The sequence below is a fragment of the Oryctolagus cuniculus genome, chromosome 17 (assembly GCF_051225735.1).
Source record: "Oryctolagus cuniculus isolate XC-2025 breed Fujian yellow rabbit chromosome 17, ASM5122573v1, whole genome shotgun sequence".
Classification (NCBI taxonomy): Eukaryota; Metazoa; Chordata; class Mammalia; order Lagomorpha; family Leporidae; genus Oryctolagus; species Oryctolagus cuniculus.
Window position 1 is genome coordinate 42,720,090 of NC_142883.1, and position 15,026 is coordinate 42,735,115.

The 15,026-nt window shown below is 37.8% G+C and overlaps 2 protein-coding genes across 10 annotated transcripts in view; one reads left to right on the plus strand and one right to left on the minus strand.

The window, feature by feature from the left end:
* Positions 1 to 15,026, minus strand: part of NF1 (neurofibromin 1) — a 303,335-nt gene that overhangs the window by 62,251 nt on the left and 226,058 nt on the right. The gene's annotated exons all lie outside the window — the stretch shown is intronic.
* EVI2B (ecotropic viral integration site 2B) lies at positions 617 to 11,256 on the plus strand. Of its 2 annotated transcripts, none has more exons than XM_002718938.6 (2): positions 617 to 855; positions 7,998 to 11,256. In XM_002718938.6, the coding sequence occupies exon 2, from the start codon at positions 8,032 to 8,034 to the stop codon at positions 9,358 to 9,360; it is 1,329 nt and encodes a 442-aa protein (XP_002718984.1). In that variant the 5' UTR covers positions 617 to 855; positions 7,998 to 8,031; the 3' UTR covers positions 9,361 to 11,256. The 2 variants fall into 2 exon arrangements, with proteins under 2 accessions (XP_002718984.1, XP_051681408.1); XM_051825448.3 differs by lacking the exon at positions 617 to 855 and adding an exon at positions 7,173 to 7,304.

A 15,026-nucleotide genomic window follows, 5' to 3' on the forward strand; every position in this document is an offset into this window, starting at 1 on the left:
CGCCAGCCCATAATAAACTTTTAAATAACGAATTATGACCTTGATTTTTTGATGAAGAAAGAGGCTAGAAGGCAATTTGTCCAAAGAAATTTTTATCAGACTGACTCACTCTTTTCAGTAAGTACACTTTGCTTAGGTAACTTATTTTAAAAATGATTTCAAATTTATTTAATTTTCCACTAAGACATACTTTGGGAGTAACCAAATTATAGACTTGAACTAAAAATATCATTAAGTATTTGGTCAAAATAATTTCATTATATTTTAAACCCTGTATCACGAATGAGGAAATAACACTAACATTATCAGTTACCTACTATGTGTACAAATTTATACTTGTTATGTTATCTAATCCTCATAATAACCCAATAAGGGAAATATTCCTTCAAAAGAGGAAATGGTGACTTAAACACAGTGACTTGCCTAAAGTCACAGAAGCAAACAGAACCCAGCGTTCACTTCTTGCAAAAAGAAATCTCACTATGGGTAATAGCCCAACTAGCAGCTTTTCCCTAGACCACATAATTTTCTCTTTAGGGCTTCATTCTGAATATTTAAAATACAAAAGTACATTATTTATAAACATTAATTAACAGCACTCAAATCATACAGCTCCAAGTTGTGTTTCAAAGTAAGTTCTGTTAAAGCAGTACTTTTCTTAGTCATTTTGTGGCTTTTTGCACTTCCGGAATCAGCTATTGATAAACTTCCTCTTTTTCTACAGAAAAGAGTTTAGTTTGCTGGAGGGCCATTTTTAATCTGAATTGAACCACCCCTTTTGCTTTCTTAGCCAAATCACCAAAATGTCCAGCTAGAACAAGAATTTAGATCCTGCAAAAGAAGTTAACAGCTCAGGTAAGACAAATTTCAGACAGGTAATTTGGTTTGATCTTTGCTTTATATAAAATTTGTTTTAAAAACTAAAAAGTCGTTAGTGCCCTAAACTTAACTTCAACACTGGAAGCCTATAGATGTCTATGACAGATTTTTCTCATTTTGCTGTATGGGATAAAAACATATTCAGTGTTGAGCTTGCCTTAAGAAAGATTTTACCGAAGTCTGAATAGTATATGCCCTTTTAAGTTTATTCAATCATATTGTTTGTTGACCTTAGTTTTGTAATGAAAACAAATAAACTATAGCCATGGTAGATAAAGAGTAAGAAATGAAACTAGATTCCATAGGTAGCCTTCAAAACACTAATTATTAAAAATTCTAATTTGTTTTTGATAAAATTTTCCTATATGTAATATAATGCATAGACAAATTATTTTCATTTTTTAGTTACTTTTACTTTCCATAGTCATCTTTCTTATAATGGTCACCTTTACCTCCACTCAATTTAAATAGAAATTAAATGTAGTACCCAATGATTATTATACAGAGTTTATTTTTATATACAAACAAAATTTTTTATTTAATTAATGACAATGTAAAAACGTTGTAACATTTTTAAAACTAAGACAAAAATGTTATATGTAGACATATATTCACATCATCCACATGTTTGCATCACACTTTTTAAAAATTTATTTACTTCCTTATTTGAAAGTCAGATTTAGAAAGAGAGAGAGAGAGAGAGATCGATCTTCCATTTGCTAGTTCACTCCCCAGATGGTTGCAATGGCAGAGGCTGTGCCAGGCTGAAGCCAGAAGCCAGGACCAGGAACTTCTTCCAGGACTCCCATCAGATCAGACATATTTTTAAAAAAATTTATTTGAGGGGCTGGTGCTGTGGTATGGTGGGTAAAGGCACTGTCTGCAATGTCGGCACGCCAAATGGACACCAGTTGGAGTCCTGGTTGCTCCACTTCAGATCCAGCTGCTTGCTAATGTGCCTGGGAAAGCAGTAGTAGATGGCCCAAGTCCTTGGGTCCCTGCATTCACATGGGAGACTCGGAAGAAGCTCCTGGCTGCTAGCTTCAGATCAGCACAGTTCTGGCTGTTGCAGCCATTTGGGGAGTGAAACAGCAGATGGATGATCTCTCTGTCTCCAACTGTCTTATAAATAAATTAATCTTTAAAATAAATTAAAAAATTACTTGAGAGGCAGATGAACAGAGAGAAAGATAGGACATTCCCATTTACTAGTTCACTCCTTAAGTATGCACAGCAGAGACACAGACCAGGCGCCAGGAGCTGGAAACTCAACCTAGGTCTCCCACATGGAGGTCGGAACCCATTTACTTACGCTGCTTCCCGGGTGAGCATTAGCAGCAAGCTGGAGTCAGGAGTTAGTGTCAGGTAACCAACTCTTGTACTCCAATATGGGATGCAGAGGTTCTCAACTGGTGATTTAACTGCTTGCCCAAATGCCCATGGCTATTTCACATATTAGTACCTGAGCTTTCAGTACATAGTGTAAGATAAATGAAAAAAAAAATTCACAGAATAGAAAATTGTTAACATGCTTAAAAGATGCGTATTCTTTAAGGAGGCAATTATAAAGTAAATTGATCCTCTAAATAAAAACTGCCAACAATTTGTGTAGACCTGTAATTTCAAGGAATGAATTTGCAGTGAGTAATTTCCTATTTCAATACTTCAAACATAGGCACTACTAAACTTTAAGCTTGGGTCTAACCCTTTTAAAATATATAGACATGTCTTATCAAAAAAAAAAAGAGATAAAAATCTTAAATTTAAAAACTTCTATTATACTTGGAAGAAATCTAGAATGGACTTCTATAAGAGAAAATCAGCTATTTTTGAAGTAATTTCCACATAATTCTACTTAGTTTGAATATGCTAAACATAAATCTGATGCCTTTCAATGTTCAATCTTTTAAAATCACCACTAAATTTTAAGTAAACTTATTAAGTATGGTGTCTTATAGGCTAACCATTTAAAACTCCCACAACTGTTTTCATAGACGCACAGGACTACAGTGGGTTCTGTGATATTTCTTTTCCTACCTTTTATGTAAGCCCACCTCCTAAAGTTACTTCCATTTCTGTTCCCAGTTGACATCTCCTTTCTTCACAAAGCTTTTCTATGTCATAATTTTGTTATGAAAGGCTGTGCAGCCTATTTAGTGATAGATAATAGAAGTCAAGGACACAAGACTGGCATGTTTTCTATATTAGTGCCACAACTCAAGAGCTGTGACATTTTGCCAAGTTACCCTACTTCTCTGTTTCAGTTTCCTTAACTGTAAGAAGGGAACACCACCACCAAGTTCATCTGAGCATTTGATGAAGGTACTACTAACAGACAGCCATCAAATATTTCCTATTATAGTTCAAAGTCAATTTTGGTTCTTCTTCATGACATACAACTACAGTTTTCTGTTTTGAGGTCGAACATCATTAGTTGGAGATAATATCACTACTAAATTTTTTATTATAGCAAAGAAGTAGAACACAGATTTTTTTGATGTGCTATCTGCACTTGCCTTTTTGTCTCTAAATTTCTGATTCCCTATATTTCTTAGCATAGCCAACTTAGTAGCACCAGTTTTATTTTGAACATTATATTTATTTATTTTGCATGCTTGAGAGGTGGAGAGATAGAGTTAGAAACAGAGATCTCCAATCCAGTGGGTCACTATTCCCAAATGTCTACACCAATTAAGGCTTGGCTAGGCTAAAGCCGAGGATCCAACTACCTGAGCCATCAGCTGCTGTCTCTCAAGGTTTACATCAGCATGAAGCTGGAATGGACAGCAGGGCGGGGCCTCAAACCCAGGCACTCTAACATGGAATGTGGGCATCTCAGGTAGTGGTGTAACTTACATTGTACCAAATGCCCACCTGTCAGCATCATTGTGAGAACATGTCTAAAACATGGACACTCATGCTTCACTTCAATTGCCTTTAAAATGCTTAGTTCAAAACAGTTTATATTTTTATTTAAAAAAATTTTTTTTGGAAAAGCAAAGGATCAGCATCACAGATTTAAACCTCAAAGTGCCAGCCTCAAATAATGAGGAAATACTGCCATAGCAAAGTTAGTACACTTCAGATTTGCCTGAACAGCAGACTAAGAGATTTCTAGACAAATTCTACATATAATGTGCAGAGGTTTGTCACATTAACTAGTAGGCATATATTGAATTATAGCCAGGAAAAGAGAGAGAGAGAGAGAAAGAGAGAGAGAGAGGATTTTAAGTACCCTTACAGCAGGCTGGAAAGCATGAAATGAAAGACATGCGAGGCTGAGAGGGTGCTTCATCTGAGTCCTCCATCTTGGAAACAGAGCCCTCTGTGCAGGTTCTCTGCACCCACAAACACAGGCCAGTAACAGGAAGCAGCATTCGGTGGCTGCCTCTTTGATCCACTTCAATCTTTTCCCCCAAATTCTTCATTTTACCCACTTTAATCTTCTAATTTCTTACTAAATATGTAACTCTACTTCCTTTACCTGTTTATTAACTTTTCATCTTTTCAATACCTTCTCTACTCATTGATCTTCCCCTTTTACATAAAGTTATGGCTTCCTATAATGTTTACTTTTCTTTTCTGAACTATTTTTTATGTCTTTGCATTATTTTTTCATTTCATGTTATTCTAAATTTCCTTGTCCTTTTTATTACTCTGTCCCATATTCTTCTTTCTTATTACCTTCTTTCCCTGGGGAAGCAATATTGTACTTCAGGCACATACCACTTACGTATTCTGTATGTTAAATAATTTTCCACACTGGTACTAACACTAGCCTCACAACTTCCAGACAAAAACCCATTTTCTCACAATTGTAGCCCTGATTTATTCTTCTATTAAGTCTCATTCCTCCTTTCCCACACTTTTCTGAACTGCTGTGTTAGGACTCTAACACAGATTCTCGTATTCTGATGGGGCAGATTCCAGACAGGTAAGTCGCTAACTGGCAAGTGCGACAGAGTGGTAGATCAGAGATGAGGTTAGTTTCAATGTTACAGTAACCCTTAAGTGACAGGTGAAAATCTCACTCACTGAAGGTTCTACCAACTTCCTACTGACATAAGAAGTTATGAACCTATCAAAACTGATCTTACAAACTAAACTGGGCTTATAAGTAATTATGTTCTCACTGGGGCTCTTTCCTTGTCTAATGCATTTTTCAGCTAACTGAAAAGAGGAACCATATGGTTTCTTTATTTTAAGCAAAGTCACAAAAGAGAAAACATTTTTGGCTGAAGATAATTCATGGCCTATATTTTCTGTTGCTTCACATAGTGCTTTTGAAAACATTTTAAAAAATGAAACTCTGAAGAATAAGATTTTGGGTCATCTTTAAGAACATCTGGTAGGAAGTACAAAATAACCCATGGCAGGACTCAAACCTCCAAAAGTTTCATTTTCCTTCACTTTTAAATCTTTTGTACAAAGAATAAAAAGCAGAATTTATTGACTTAGATTTTACCTTCCGTGCTTATACTCTGGCAGAAGTACCAATAAAAAGTAAACAGAAAGGAAACAAACAGCCTGACCCAGTTAAATGTTTGCTGAGCTCCTAACACTGAATGCACTATGCTATAGAGAAAGCAAAATTTAACAACATGAGGCAGTGCAGGGTGGGAGAAAGAGCACCAGCTTTGGAATCAGTCTCAGCTAACAAATTCTCAACCAACCGATGGCAATGTCACATTGAGAAAACTGCTGCACTCTCATACAGTCACTTAAAGGTTAAATGAAATGAAGCATGTAGAATACCTGAGACACTACAACACAGAGTACGTTCCAGACAAGTATTTTTCTTTCATTTCTTTCTGCCTCCATCAAGGATCTTTATTATCTCGTTTGAGAGGGTAGCAATAATACAAGGATAATATGAACATCCAAGTAGTAAAACATAAACACAATTATTTGAGAGAGCAGCAGTGTGAGTGAGGTCAATACTTGAAGAATTATCCAAAGAGTCATAAAAACAGTAAGAAGCATGAGGATTCAGTGGGTAGCTGCACTTTATCAGACAACTTGGTTCAAAAAGGGAATTTAAACTGACACCTGAAAAATGAAGACAGGTTCAGATACGCAGTCAGAAGGGGGAAGGGTGAGGTATAGGAAAAAAACACCCTATGAGGGCAAAAAAGAGCATAAATAAAAGTGTCTGTTTAGGAGCTGAAGCGTGTGGTTTATAGAAAGCTGTCACTGGGAAAAGCGCCCAGGATTGGGTGAGAAGTTTCAGCCCTGAGATTTGAGTCTGGCCTGCTTAACTCAAGCCAGAAGACAGCCCCAGCTGAGAAATTTCAACAGCAGTGGGGAAGTGACAACCTGATCAAGCTTGTTTTCAAGATTAACTCATCAGAGGTTTACAGGAGGGTTCAAAGAACCATTTTAAGTTTAGGCTGGATGTATGAGAGTGAAAACTAAAAAAAGACAATATGGGGTTGTGGGAAGAAATCTGATGTCCTTTTAAATACTCTTATTGATCATCACCGTGTACTAAGAGAAATAAGTGAATGAAAACTCAAATATGCTGAAAAGTCAATTTATGTTCAAAACTTCTTATTGTACTTTGCAATAGAACATCAAATCTCTCTTAGCTAAGCCTATTAATCATAGAAAAACTATAGTTACTAATCATAAAACTAACATCTAATACTCTGAGATTTTCCTTTCCCTAATGTTAAGAAAATTATCCTCGTGTGTGTGCTGGTGTACCAAACAAGTATATTTAGTATAACTCCTCACTTAGAGGCAAGGCAAATGAGGACAGGGGAGACAGTTAGATGGTTGCAGAAGTAGAACTTGCCCGGAACTCTTCAAGTTTTAGCATCTATCACATTCAGACCTCCAAACTCACTCATGTGCTTTATTTTCCTACTCATATGTTGTTTCTCATCACTGGAATATTTATTTGCTTAATTGTTCTTATAGACCTTTTAAGATTCAGTTCAAGCTTTACTTCTCAGAGAAACCTTCCCTGAAGCCTTCCCAGACTAAGTTACTTCTTCTGTGCATCTCCTGAGATCTTTATGGAAAAAACCTGATCACAGTATTGTTAACTATTTTCTACCTCTATGTTTCTGTCATGGGAATCTGGAACACCTGAAGGCAATATATACATACATATAAAAATATATAACTCTCTAAACCCAGAACATGGTTCACCCAAAATATGGTATTAAACAATACATGAAAGAAAGCTACCTCAGGACTCCTTGATGAACTGGATAGGATTGACTTGATGGGATTAAGAGAGCAGCCCAGGATTCCGAGCCTAGGACCCTGAGATGACTGGAGTGCTTTAGAAATATGAGATGCTGCCTCTAGGAAGCGGTGTCAGACACTGAAGATTCTGCAGATTAATACTACAGCAGACTCTCGGTGGTGGTACCACTAACAAGCACAGAGAAGCCGGGAGAGAAGTCCTTTATGAGGTAAAGATGATTCTGTTTTAAACATATTCAATCTGCTGATAATGGGGTATATACAAGGAAATGTCTACTAAGAAATCGCTACAAACAGAATCAGAACAAAGGAGATTTAGGTGGGTATACAGGTTGGGGAATTATGGTGTAAAAGTGAGAACTAAAATCTTACAGAATCAGGAATAAAGAAAAGTAGATAAGGATGAGGAGTGAGCATCCATACTTAGAAGACAGGAGAAAAAGAGATGCTAGTGAAAGTAACATGACAGGAAAACTATTATAATAAGCTACTGGAGTACTAGTACAAGAACAGTCAACAGTGTCAAATGTGGGTTGGGGCAGCAGGGGTGGAAAGAGAGAGGAGAGAGAAAAGACCATTGGATTAAGTAACAGATGGTCATTAGTGTTCGCCAAGGCAGCAGAATCTGTGTAATTCTAGAGTGAAAGAAACAGAGAGAGCACATGGGTCCAGCACACAGAGCCTAAAATTAAGAGATCATTGCCCAGGATGTCAGAGTGCTCTACGGTGAGCTGGAATATATTCAAGAGCAGTTTATACCAGCCTACAGTATGTCAACTCTAAATGAGGAATAATTGGTACTAGTTAAGTACCAACCTACTTATGATAGGCACTGTAATGAAAAGTCAAGTATGACCAGACACCAAATGATTCCTCAATGGTTTTTTTCTTATTTCTTTCAGTATAAAGGCACTGGTAAGGAGGAAACATTCTGAAATGGATCCCAAATATTTCATCTCAATTTTGTTTTGTGGACTCCTGAGCAATAATATATTTTCCTCAGGGATAGAGGCGAGTACAACAGAGAAACCGGTACAGCCTACTATATTTAGCTCATCAATGCCCAATGTCTTGGCCAATTCTCAAAACACATCAAGGAATCCTTTGACTCTACCAACACAATTCAACAACCTTTCTTCTGGGCAACCAAGATCCCTGGCCAAAGTCACTGCTGGAGAACCAATACCAGTTGCCCTTGCCTCTTCTGGAAAACCTGCTGTACAAAGTTCCACCAGACCACCACTTCCCTATAACACCATCACACAATCTATACCACCAGTGGCCAATACCTCCCCGGGACAGACAGCACTATCAGAGTTCACTTCTGCTAGACAATCACCAATACAATCTACCTCTGCTTCCACTCAGCAAGCATCACCACCTGTCCACATCTCGTCCACAAAACCAGTCCCACCAACTGCTCATGATCTAGCCACACGACTAATATCAACTGTTAAAAATTCACAGAGGATCACACCAGGATTCACCTTCGATGCTACCACTAATAAAAAAACCTCACATAAGACCAATTCTAATTCAACAGCTGCCATATTAATTGGTATAATTCTGACTTTTATGATGATAGTGATAATCATGATTGTACTATGGAAATGCTTGAGAAAGCCAGTTTTAAATGATCAAAACTGGGCAGGTAGGTCTCCATTTGCTGATGGGGAAACACCTGACTTATGTATGGATAACATTAGAGAAAACGAAGTACCCACAAAACGTACATCAATTGCCTCACTTATAGCCTGGAAACCAAGCAAGAGCACACTTTCAGCAGACAATTTAGAAATTAAATTGTTTGAATCAAATGAAAATATTGAGGATTCCAACAGCCTCAAAACAGAGAAAACAAAAGACCAAGTAAATGGTGCATCAGAGGACAGCGCTGATGGGTCAACAATTGGCACTGCCGTTTCTTTGTCAGATGATGCAGATCTGCCTCCGCCACCTCCGCTTCAAGATTTGGAAGGACAGGAGAATGTCCACTCTGTCACACCCACAATGACAATTCCTTCTCCTCTTCCAAATGATTCTACTAATCTCCTACCATCTCTGGACTGTCTCAATCAAGCCTGTGAAGATCAAACATCTTCACTTTCCCCAGACTCACCTAACTTACCCTTGCCACCGGCAGATTTTGTGAAAAGTCAAGGAGATTGCAACAGTGAGGTCCAATGTCAAGAGTTCTCGATTCCTCTTGACTATGCTCAAGATCTTAACGAATCCCTGCCACTGCCACCTGCGGAACTGTTATAAATACAAAATGTGCTTTTTAGTTGATTGTCCACCCTTCTTAAATGACTCCATCTTTTATTTTTCTTTTATGTGATGAATTGTATAAAATAGCAACTAGCAGAAAATTTTGATTTTTGTTCAGGAACTACCTGGAAGCCTCATGTACACAGGTGGAACATTTTTTTCAAAGAGTTATTTAACAATGACCTATTTACTAGTTACAGTAAATGGTATCTCTAAAGGACAGTACATTTTACAGATGTGAGTGGTATACGCCAATAATAACCATTTTGAAGTAAGATTCTACATAAAATTACTCAATAGACTTTTTTTCTGAAAAGCTGTGTAGAAAATTACCTTGAATAAATAAATTTTTATTTTTCTACTTCAAAGTTTGGGATGGCGAGGATTAAGAAATTAAATAAATACTCCAAATTTTAAATCAACACCTCAAGTATTAAATAAATAATCCAAGTTTGTGGGGGTGGCATATTTGCATGTTTGAGAATACAGCAATATTCTTTCTGTTTTCATTGGAAACAGAAAAGCAAACTAAGGGGTTAAGTTGAGGCCATTTACCTTGAAAATAAAATGAGCACACTCCCTAAAATGTAAACAGTTCCTTATTATGTTGGGGAAGCACTAATTTTAAAACTAGCCTCTTTGAAAAGTATTCTTAAGCATTGAAATAAAAAGGTCTTATAAATGAGAGAGAAGAAAGAAACTAGTGCTTCATTCCAGATGTGGATGATTATTTCCCAGGAGAAACATACTATTTCAAAATATGGACAATTCTCAACTTTTCACTAAGCTCATACTTCCCGTCCCTAAAACTCTCAGACCACTTTTTTTTTTTTTTTGACAGGCAGAGTGGACAGTGAGAGAGAGAGAGAGACAGAGAGAAAGGTCTTCCTTTTGCCGTTGGTTCACCCTCCAATGGCCGCCGCGGCCGGCGTGCTGTGGCTGGCACACCGCGCCTATCCGAAGGCAGGAGCCAGGTGCTTCTCCTGGTCTCCCATGGGGTGCAGGACCCAAGCACTTGGGCCATCCTCCACTGCACTCCCTGGCCACAGCAGAGAGCTGGCCTGGAAGAGGGACAACCGGGACAGAATCCAGCGCCCCGACCGGGACTAGAACCTGGTGTGCAGGCGCCGCAGGCGGAGGATTAGCCTATTGAGCCACGGCGCCGTCCTCAAACCACCTTTCTCACTTGGAATTTCAAAGTTTAATCTATTAGCCAACAATTGACACACCTAAATTATCAGAGGCAGGCCTACCCTTCGTCAAAGAGAAGGATGCCAGTGGTCACTGGCCTATTTCTGCTTGTGGGGATGCCACCAGATGTACAGACGTGCTCCTCTGCCCAGTAAGCACGTATTCTTCCTCATCACCCTCACTTTCAGTGCAGGGGCACAGTGTCTGTTATAGAGAAATGTGTGGCATTCTCATTGGTAGCTTGGTCTTTGATCACTTCCAGTGGTTCTGGGATTTTCAGAACATAGTATTCACTTGTAGCATTTGTATCAAAGAGACTAAGCACCATTTTTAATAAAAATGAGCAGGCTTTAGGACTCCTTAAACCTTTTAAGCCATCCCTTACTGACCGTTAAGACTTTATTTGCAGGGGCCAGCACTGTGGCACAGCACGTTAAACAACAGCCTACAATGCCCGCATCCCATGAGTGCTGGCTCAAGTCCTGGCTACTCCACTTACATTCCAGCTGTCTGCTAATACTCCTGGGAAAGCAGCAGAGGATGGCCCAAGTGCGTGGACCCCTGTAACACGTGTGGGAGCCTCAGTAGGTGCCGCCATCTGGGGAGTGAAACAGTGGATGGATGATAACTGTCTTCCCTCCTTCTCTGTAACTCTACCTTTCAAATAAATAAATAAACCTTAAAAATATTTTTTAAAAAAGACTTTATTGAAGAAACTCTTCCTTGAACTTTTTACTTGTCCTAAGTATGATGTTTACGGTCATATTATATTGGTTCTCTTCTGTGTTCCAAATTAAAAAGTTTCTTCCATGTCCTTCTCTAATTTAGTACTTTCACAGCTAATTTACCTAGCAGCATTCAGAAGTTTGAAAACCCCATTATTCTTTTGAATTTTAAGTACTTTAGTTAGAGTAAATAAGACACAATGTTTATATTTGGTCAAGTTTGACATGCTTTAACTCATCATAATCCCTCCTTCTTTTACATGTAAGACAGTTACCTAACAGACTTTGCCCACATTTTTACTCCTTTTTCACCACCTTCTTTCCTGGCCTCTCAAAGGACGGGCATTGGGAAACAGGGAAATACCAACTTTGTGTAGATGAAACAGGAGTTGATGGCCTGGCCACAGTCGCGTCTGCGTTTCTCAAACACTACAGGCAGCTTCTCTTTTTCTGTGCTTTGTACATCAGAAGAACGCACTACTGGAAGCAGCTGAGTTTTTGTTGTTTATTTGTTGTTGTGATTTTGGTTTTTTAAAAGAAATTTTCTGCCAGGGAGACAAATAATTCACATTTACTGCATGTGTTTTTTTTTTTTTTTCCAACTGAGGTCAGTGGGAAGTGTTTGAGTAGCCAAACAGTGGCAGCCAATAAAAGAAATGTAGGAGAGAAAAATGCTGCAATGAAAAAAATATAGAGAGAAAAGAGTAAAGAATCAGAATGCAGAACAGAAATTTTATTTCAGGAACACGGCAAAAGGACAAGACACTGGGGAATGAAAAGTAAGTTGAACTTCACACCACATACCAGGGTGCTCCTACTAGGTTAGCGTTAACCTGATTCAGAAACAAACCTAAAGATCATCAAAAGTTCAACTCCTTTTGCTTGTTAACCACTGAGAAAACGGGTCCAAAGAAAGCAAGTGACTTGCTTCAAAGTGGTACTAAAAACTCTGTGCTTCTGGACTCCTGGCCCAACACTCTTTTCAATAACACAGGATCAAAGAGCACCTACTTTATATGCTGAAACCTAGACACACACATATTACACAAGTATTCTGTCTGGTATAGGTGGTAGGAGATGTAGTGAGTTAGAAGGATCAGTAACTGTTGTAATTAACCTAATTCTGATTAAAAAAAATAATGAAAACCTTGGGCATCTATTACTAAACACTATGGGGCTGGTGCCGTGGTTCACTTGGTTAATCCTCTGCCTACAGTGCCGGCATCCCATATGGGCGCCAGTTCTAGTCCCGGTTGCTCCTCTTCCAGTCCAGCTCTCTGCTGTGGCCCGGGAAGGCAATGGAGGATGGCCCAAGTGCTTGGGCCCCTGCACTCACGTGGGAGACCAGGAGGAAGCACCTGGCTCCTGGCTTCGGATCGGCGTAGTGCCAGCTGTGGCAGCTATTTGGGGAGTGAACCAATGGAAGGAAGACCTTTCTCTCTGTCTCTCTCTCTCACTGTCTGTAACTCTACCTGTCAAATAAATAAAAAATAAATAAATAAAAAAGAAACCAAAGCGTTGCTCACAGGGGGCCCCGCTCCTACTTTACAAAACAAAAACAAAAACAAAAACAAAAAAACAACACTATGGCACTGGTATATGATTAAATAAACAGATCAATAGACTAAAGTTCAAGAACAGACTCAAAATATTAGATCAGTGGGTACAAGTGCTGTCTATCTGGAAAAAGATAAAACTGGACATACATTCCACACTGCATTAGAATAAACAAGGAATATGGGTGGGCATTTGGCATAGGAGTTAAACTGTCAGCCTGGATGCCAGGATCCTATTTTGGAATACCTGAGTTATAGTCCTGGCTCTACTCTCAATTCCAGCTTCCTGTTAATATACACCTTCTGGCAGGCAGCAGTGACGGCTCTAGTAGCTGGGTCCCCACACCCATGTAGGAGACCTGCATTGAATTCCCAGGGCCACTGTGGGCATATGGCTGAGTGAATCAGTGGATGCAAATTCTCTGTGACTCTGTCTCTTACTTTCTCTCAGCCTCTCAAATAAACATTTTTTAAAAGAACAAACACCAGAAATCTAAATATAATTCATGACCTTATATGTATAACAGGACATATTCCTTTGTAATCTGGAAGTAGGAAACAATTTTCCTAGGAAAACTCAAAATCTAGAATCAATTAAAAAAGGGAAATTCAATTACATCAAACTTTTCAATGTAAATAAAAAACAGAGCATCATAACAAAGTCAAAATACACAAGGCAAGCTGGAAAAAAATTGCAACTTTAAGTCAAGACAAAGTGCTGATATCAATAACATTTTAAAAGCTCTTAAATGCAGAGCAGGCAAAAGACCCATAACATAAAACTGAAGAATATTTGAGACAATCATTGAATAAAATACTTACAAGAACCTCATAAACCTATTTAAAGATACACAATCAACTTTGTGATTAGAGAAATGCTTTCAAAATTATACTGGGATCCTGGTTACCTATCAGATGATATAAATTCAAACTTTTCAAACCAAGTTTATATTAAGGCTATGCACAACAAGAGTCTCCAATACACTGCTAGTGGGACTGTAAAATGGTATGTTCTACAGCGAGGAACTTAGTAATACTTAGAAAAATTCTAAATGTGTTTACCCTTTTATCCAGCAATTCTACTCCCAGGGATCTTTTCCAAATACTTCCTGAGGTTATTTAGGGACAGTGGTATTCACCATGTTAAATAGCAAAAGTCTAGAAACAATCCAGATACACATCACACCTGACACAGTCCCAAATGGAGTCCTAGGCATCATGATATAGATGAGACAGATCCCTATGTACTGATACAGAGTCATCTTAAAGGATGTATTATTAAGAAAAAAGAACAAGACATATAACCATATATATGTATATATACATACAAATATACATTTATATAACTCTATATAGTGCAATCTTTCATATCAGAAGTGGCAATATAATAAACAGACATTTTTGTATACCTATAAAAAAGAAATATTAAGATACAGCCAAATGTTTTATGTAATGTTAAGATTTCATGAACAACAATCATCACCAAGGTAAAGAAGAAAACAGGATGTAAGAGTCAGAGAAACATTTCTCTGAAAATACCTTTTTATATAATCTGAGTTCAGTTATCCCTAAAAACTGACAGTCAACTGAAACAAATGAACCTAAACTTACATCCAGTTGATGATAACAGAAATATAGATACAAGATGCATTTCAAGGTGTGACAGAACACAGAAATGACTACACACCATTAGGAACATAAATTCTAATAGCAAACAAAACTGCTAAGAAATCTTAAAGTCCATTTAGTAGTCTGTAATCTAATTGTAGCAATTCTGGTATTATTTTGAAACTATTGTGGGATGATGCAAATAAGCAATTATGTTAATGCTGTTAGGAACTATTTATAGGACATATGGGGGATAGAAGAACAAATTAAATCTTCCTAAGGAAGTGAAGAGATAAATCCAAAATGAGGCACATTTTAGAGAACAATTGACTGAGGAAAAAATAGGAGTAGGGGGCTGGGTAAAGGGACTGATGCATGGGGATTTTAACCAAATAGTTTCCATATTGTCAGTTCTTCTTCCATGTATTTTTAAATACTTTATTGCATACTCTTAGTTGTTTCCAACTAAGAGTTCAAATATACGTTCAATCTAAACGTATTACAGGCTGAGAATTCCTGATCTAAAAATCTTAAATTCAGAATGCTCTAAAATAAGTCATACTTTATGAGTATCATGTCTATA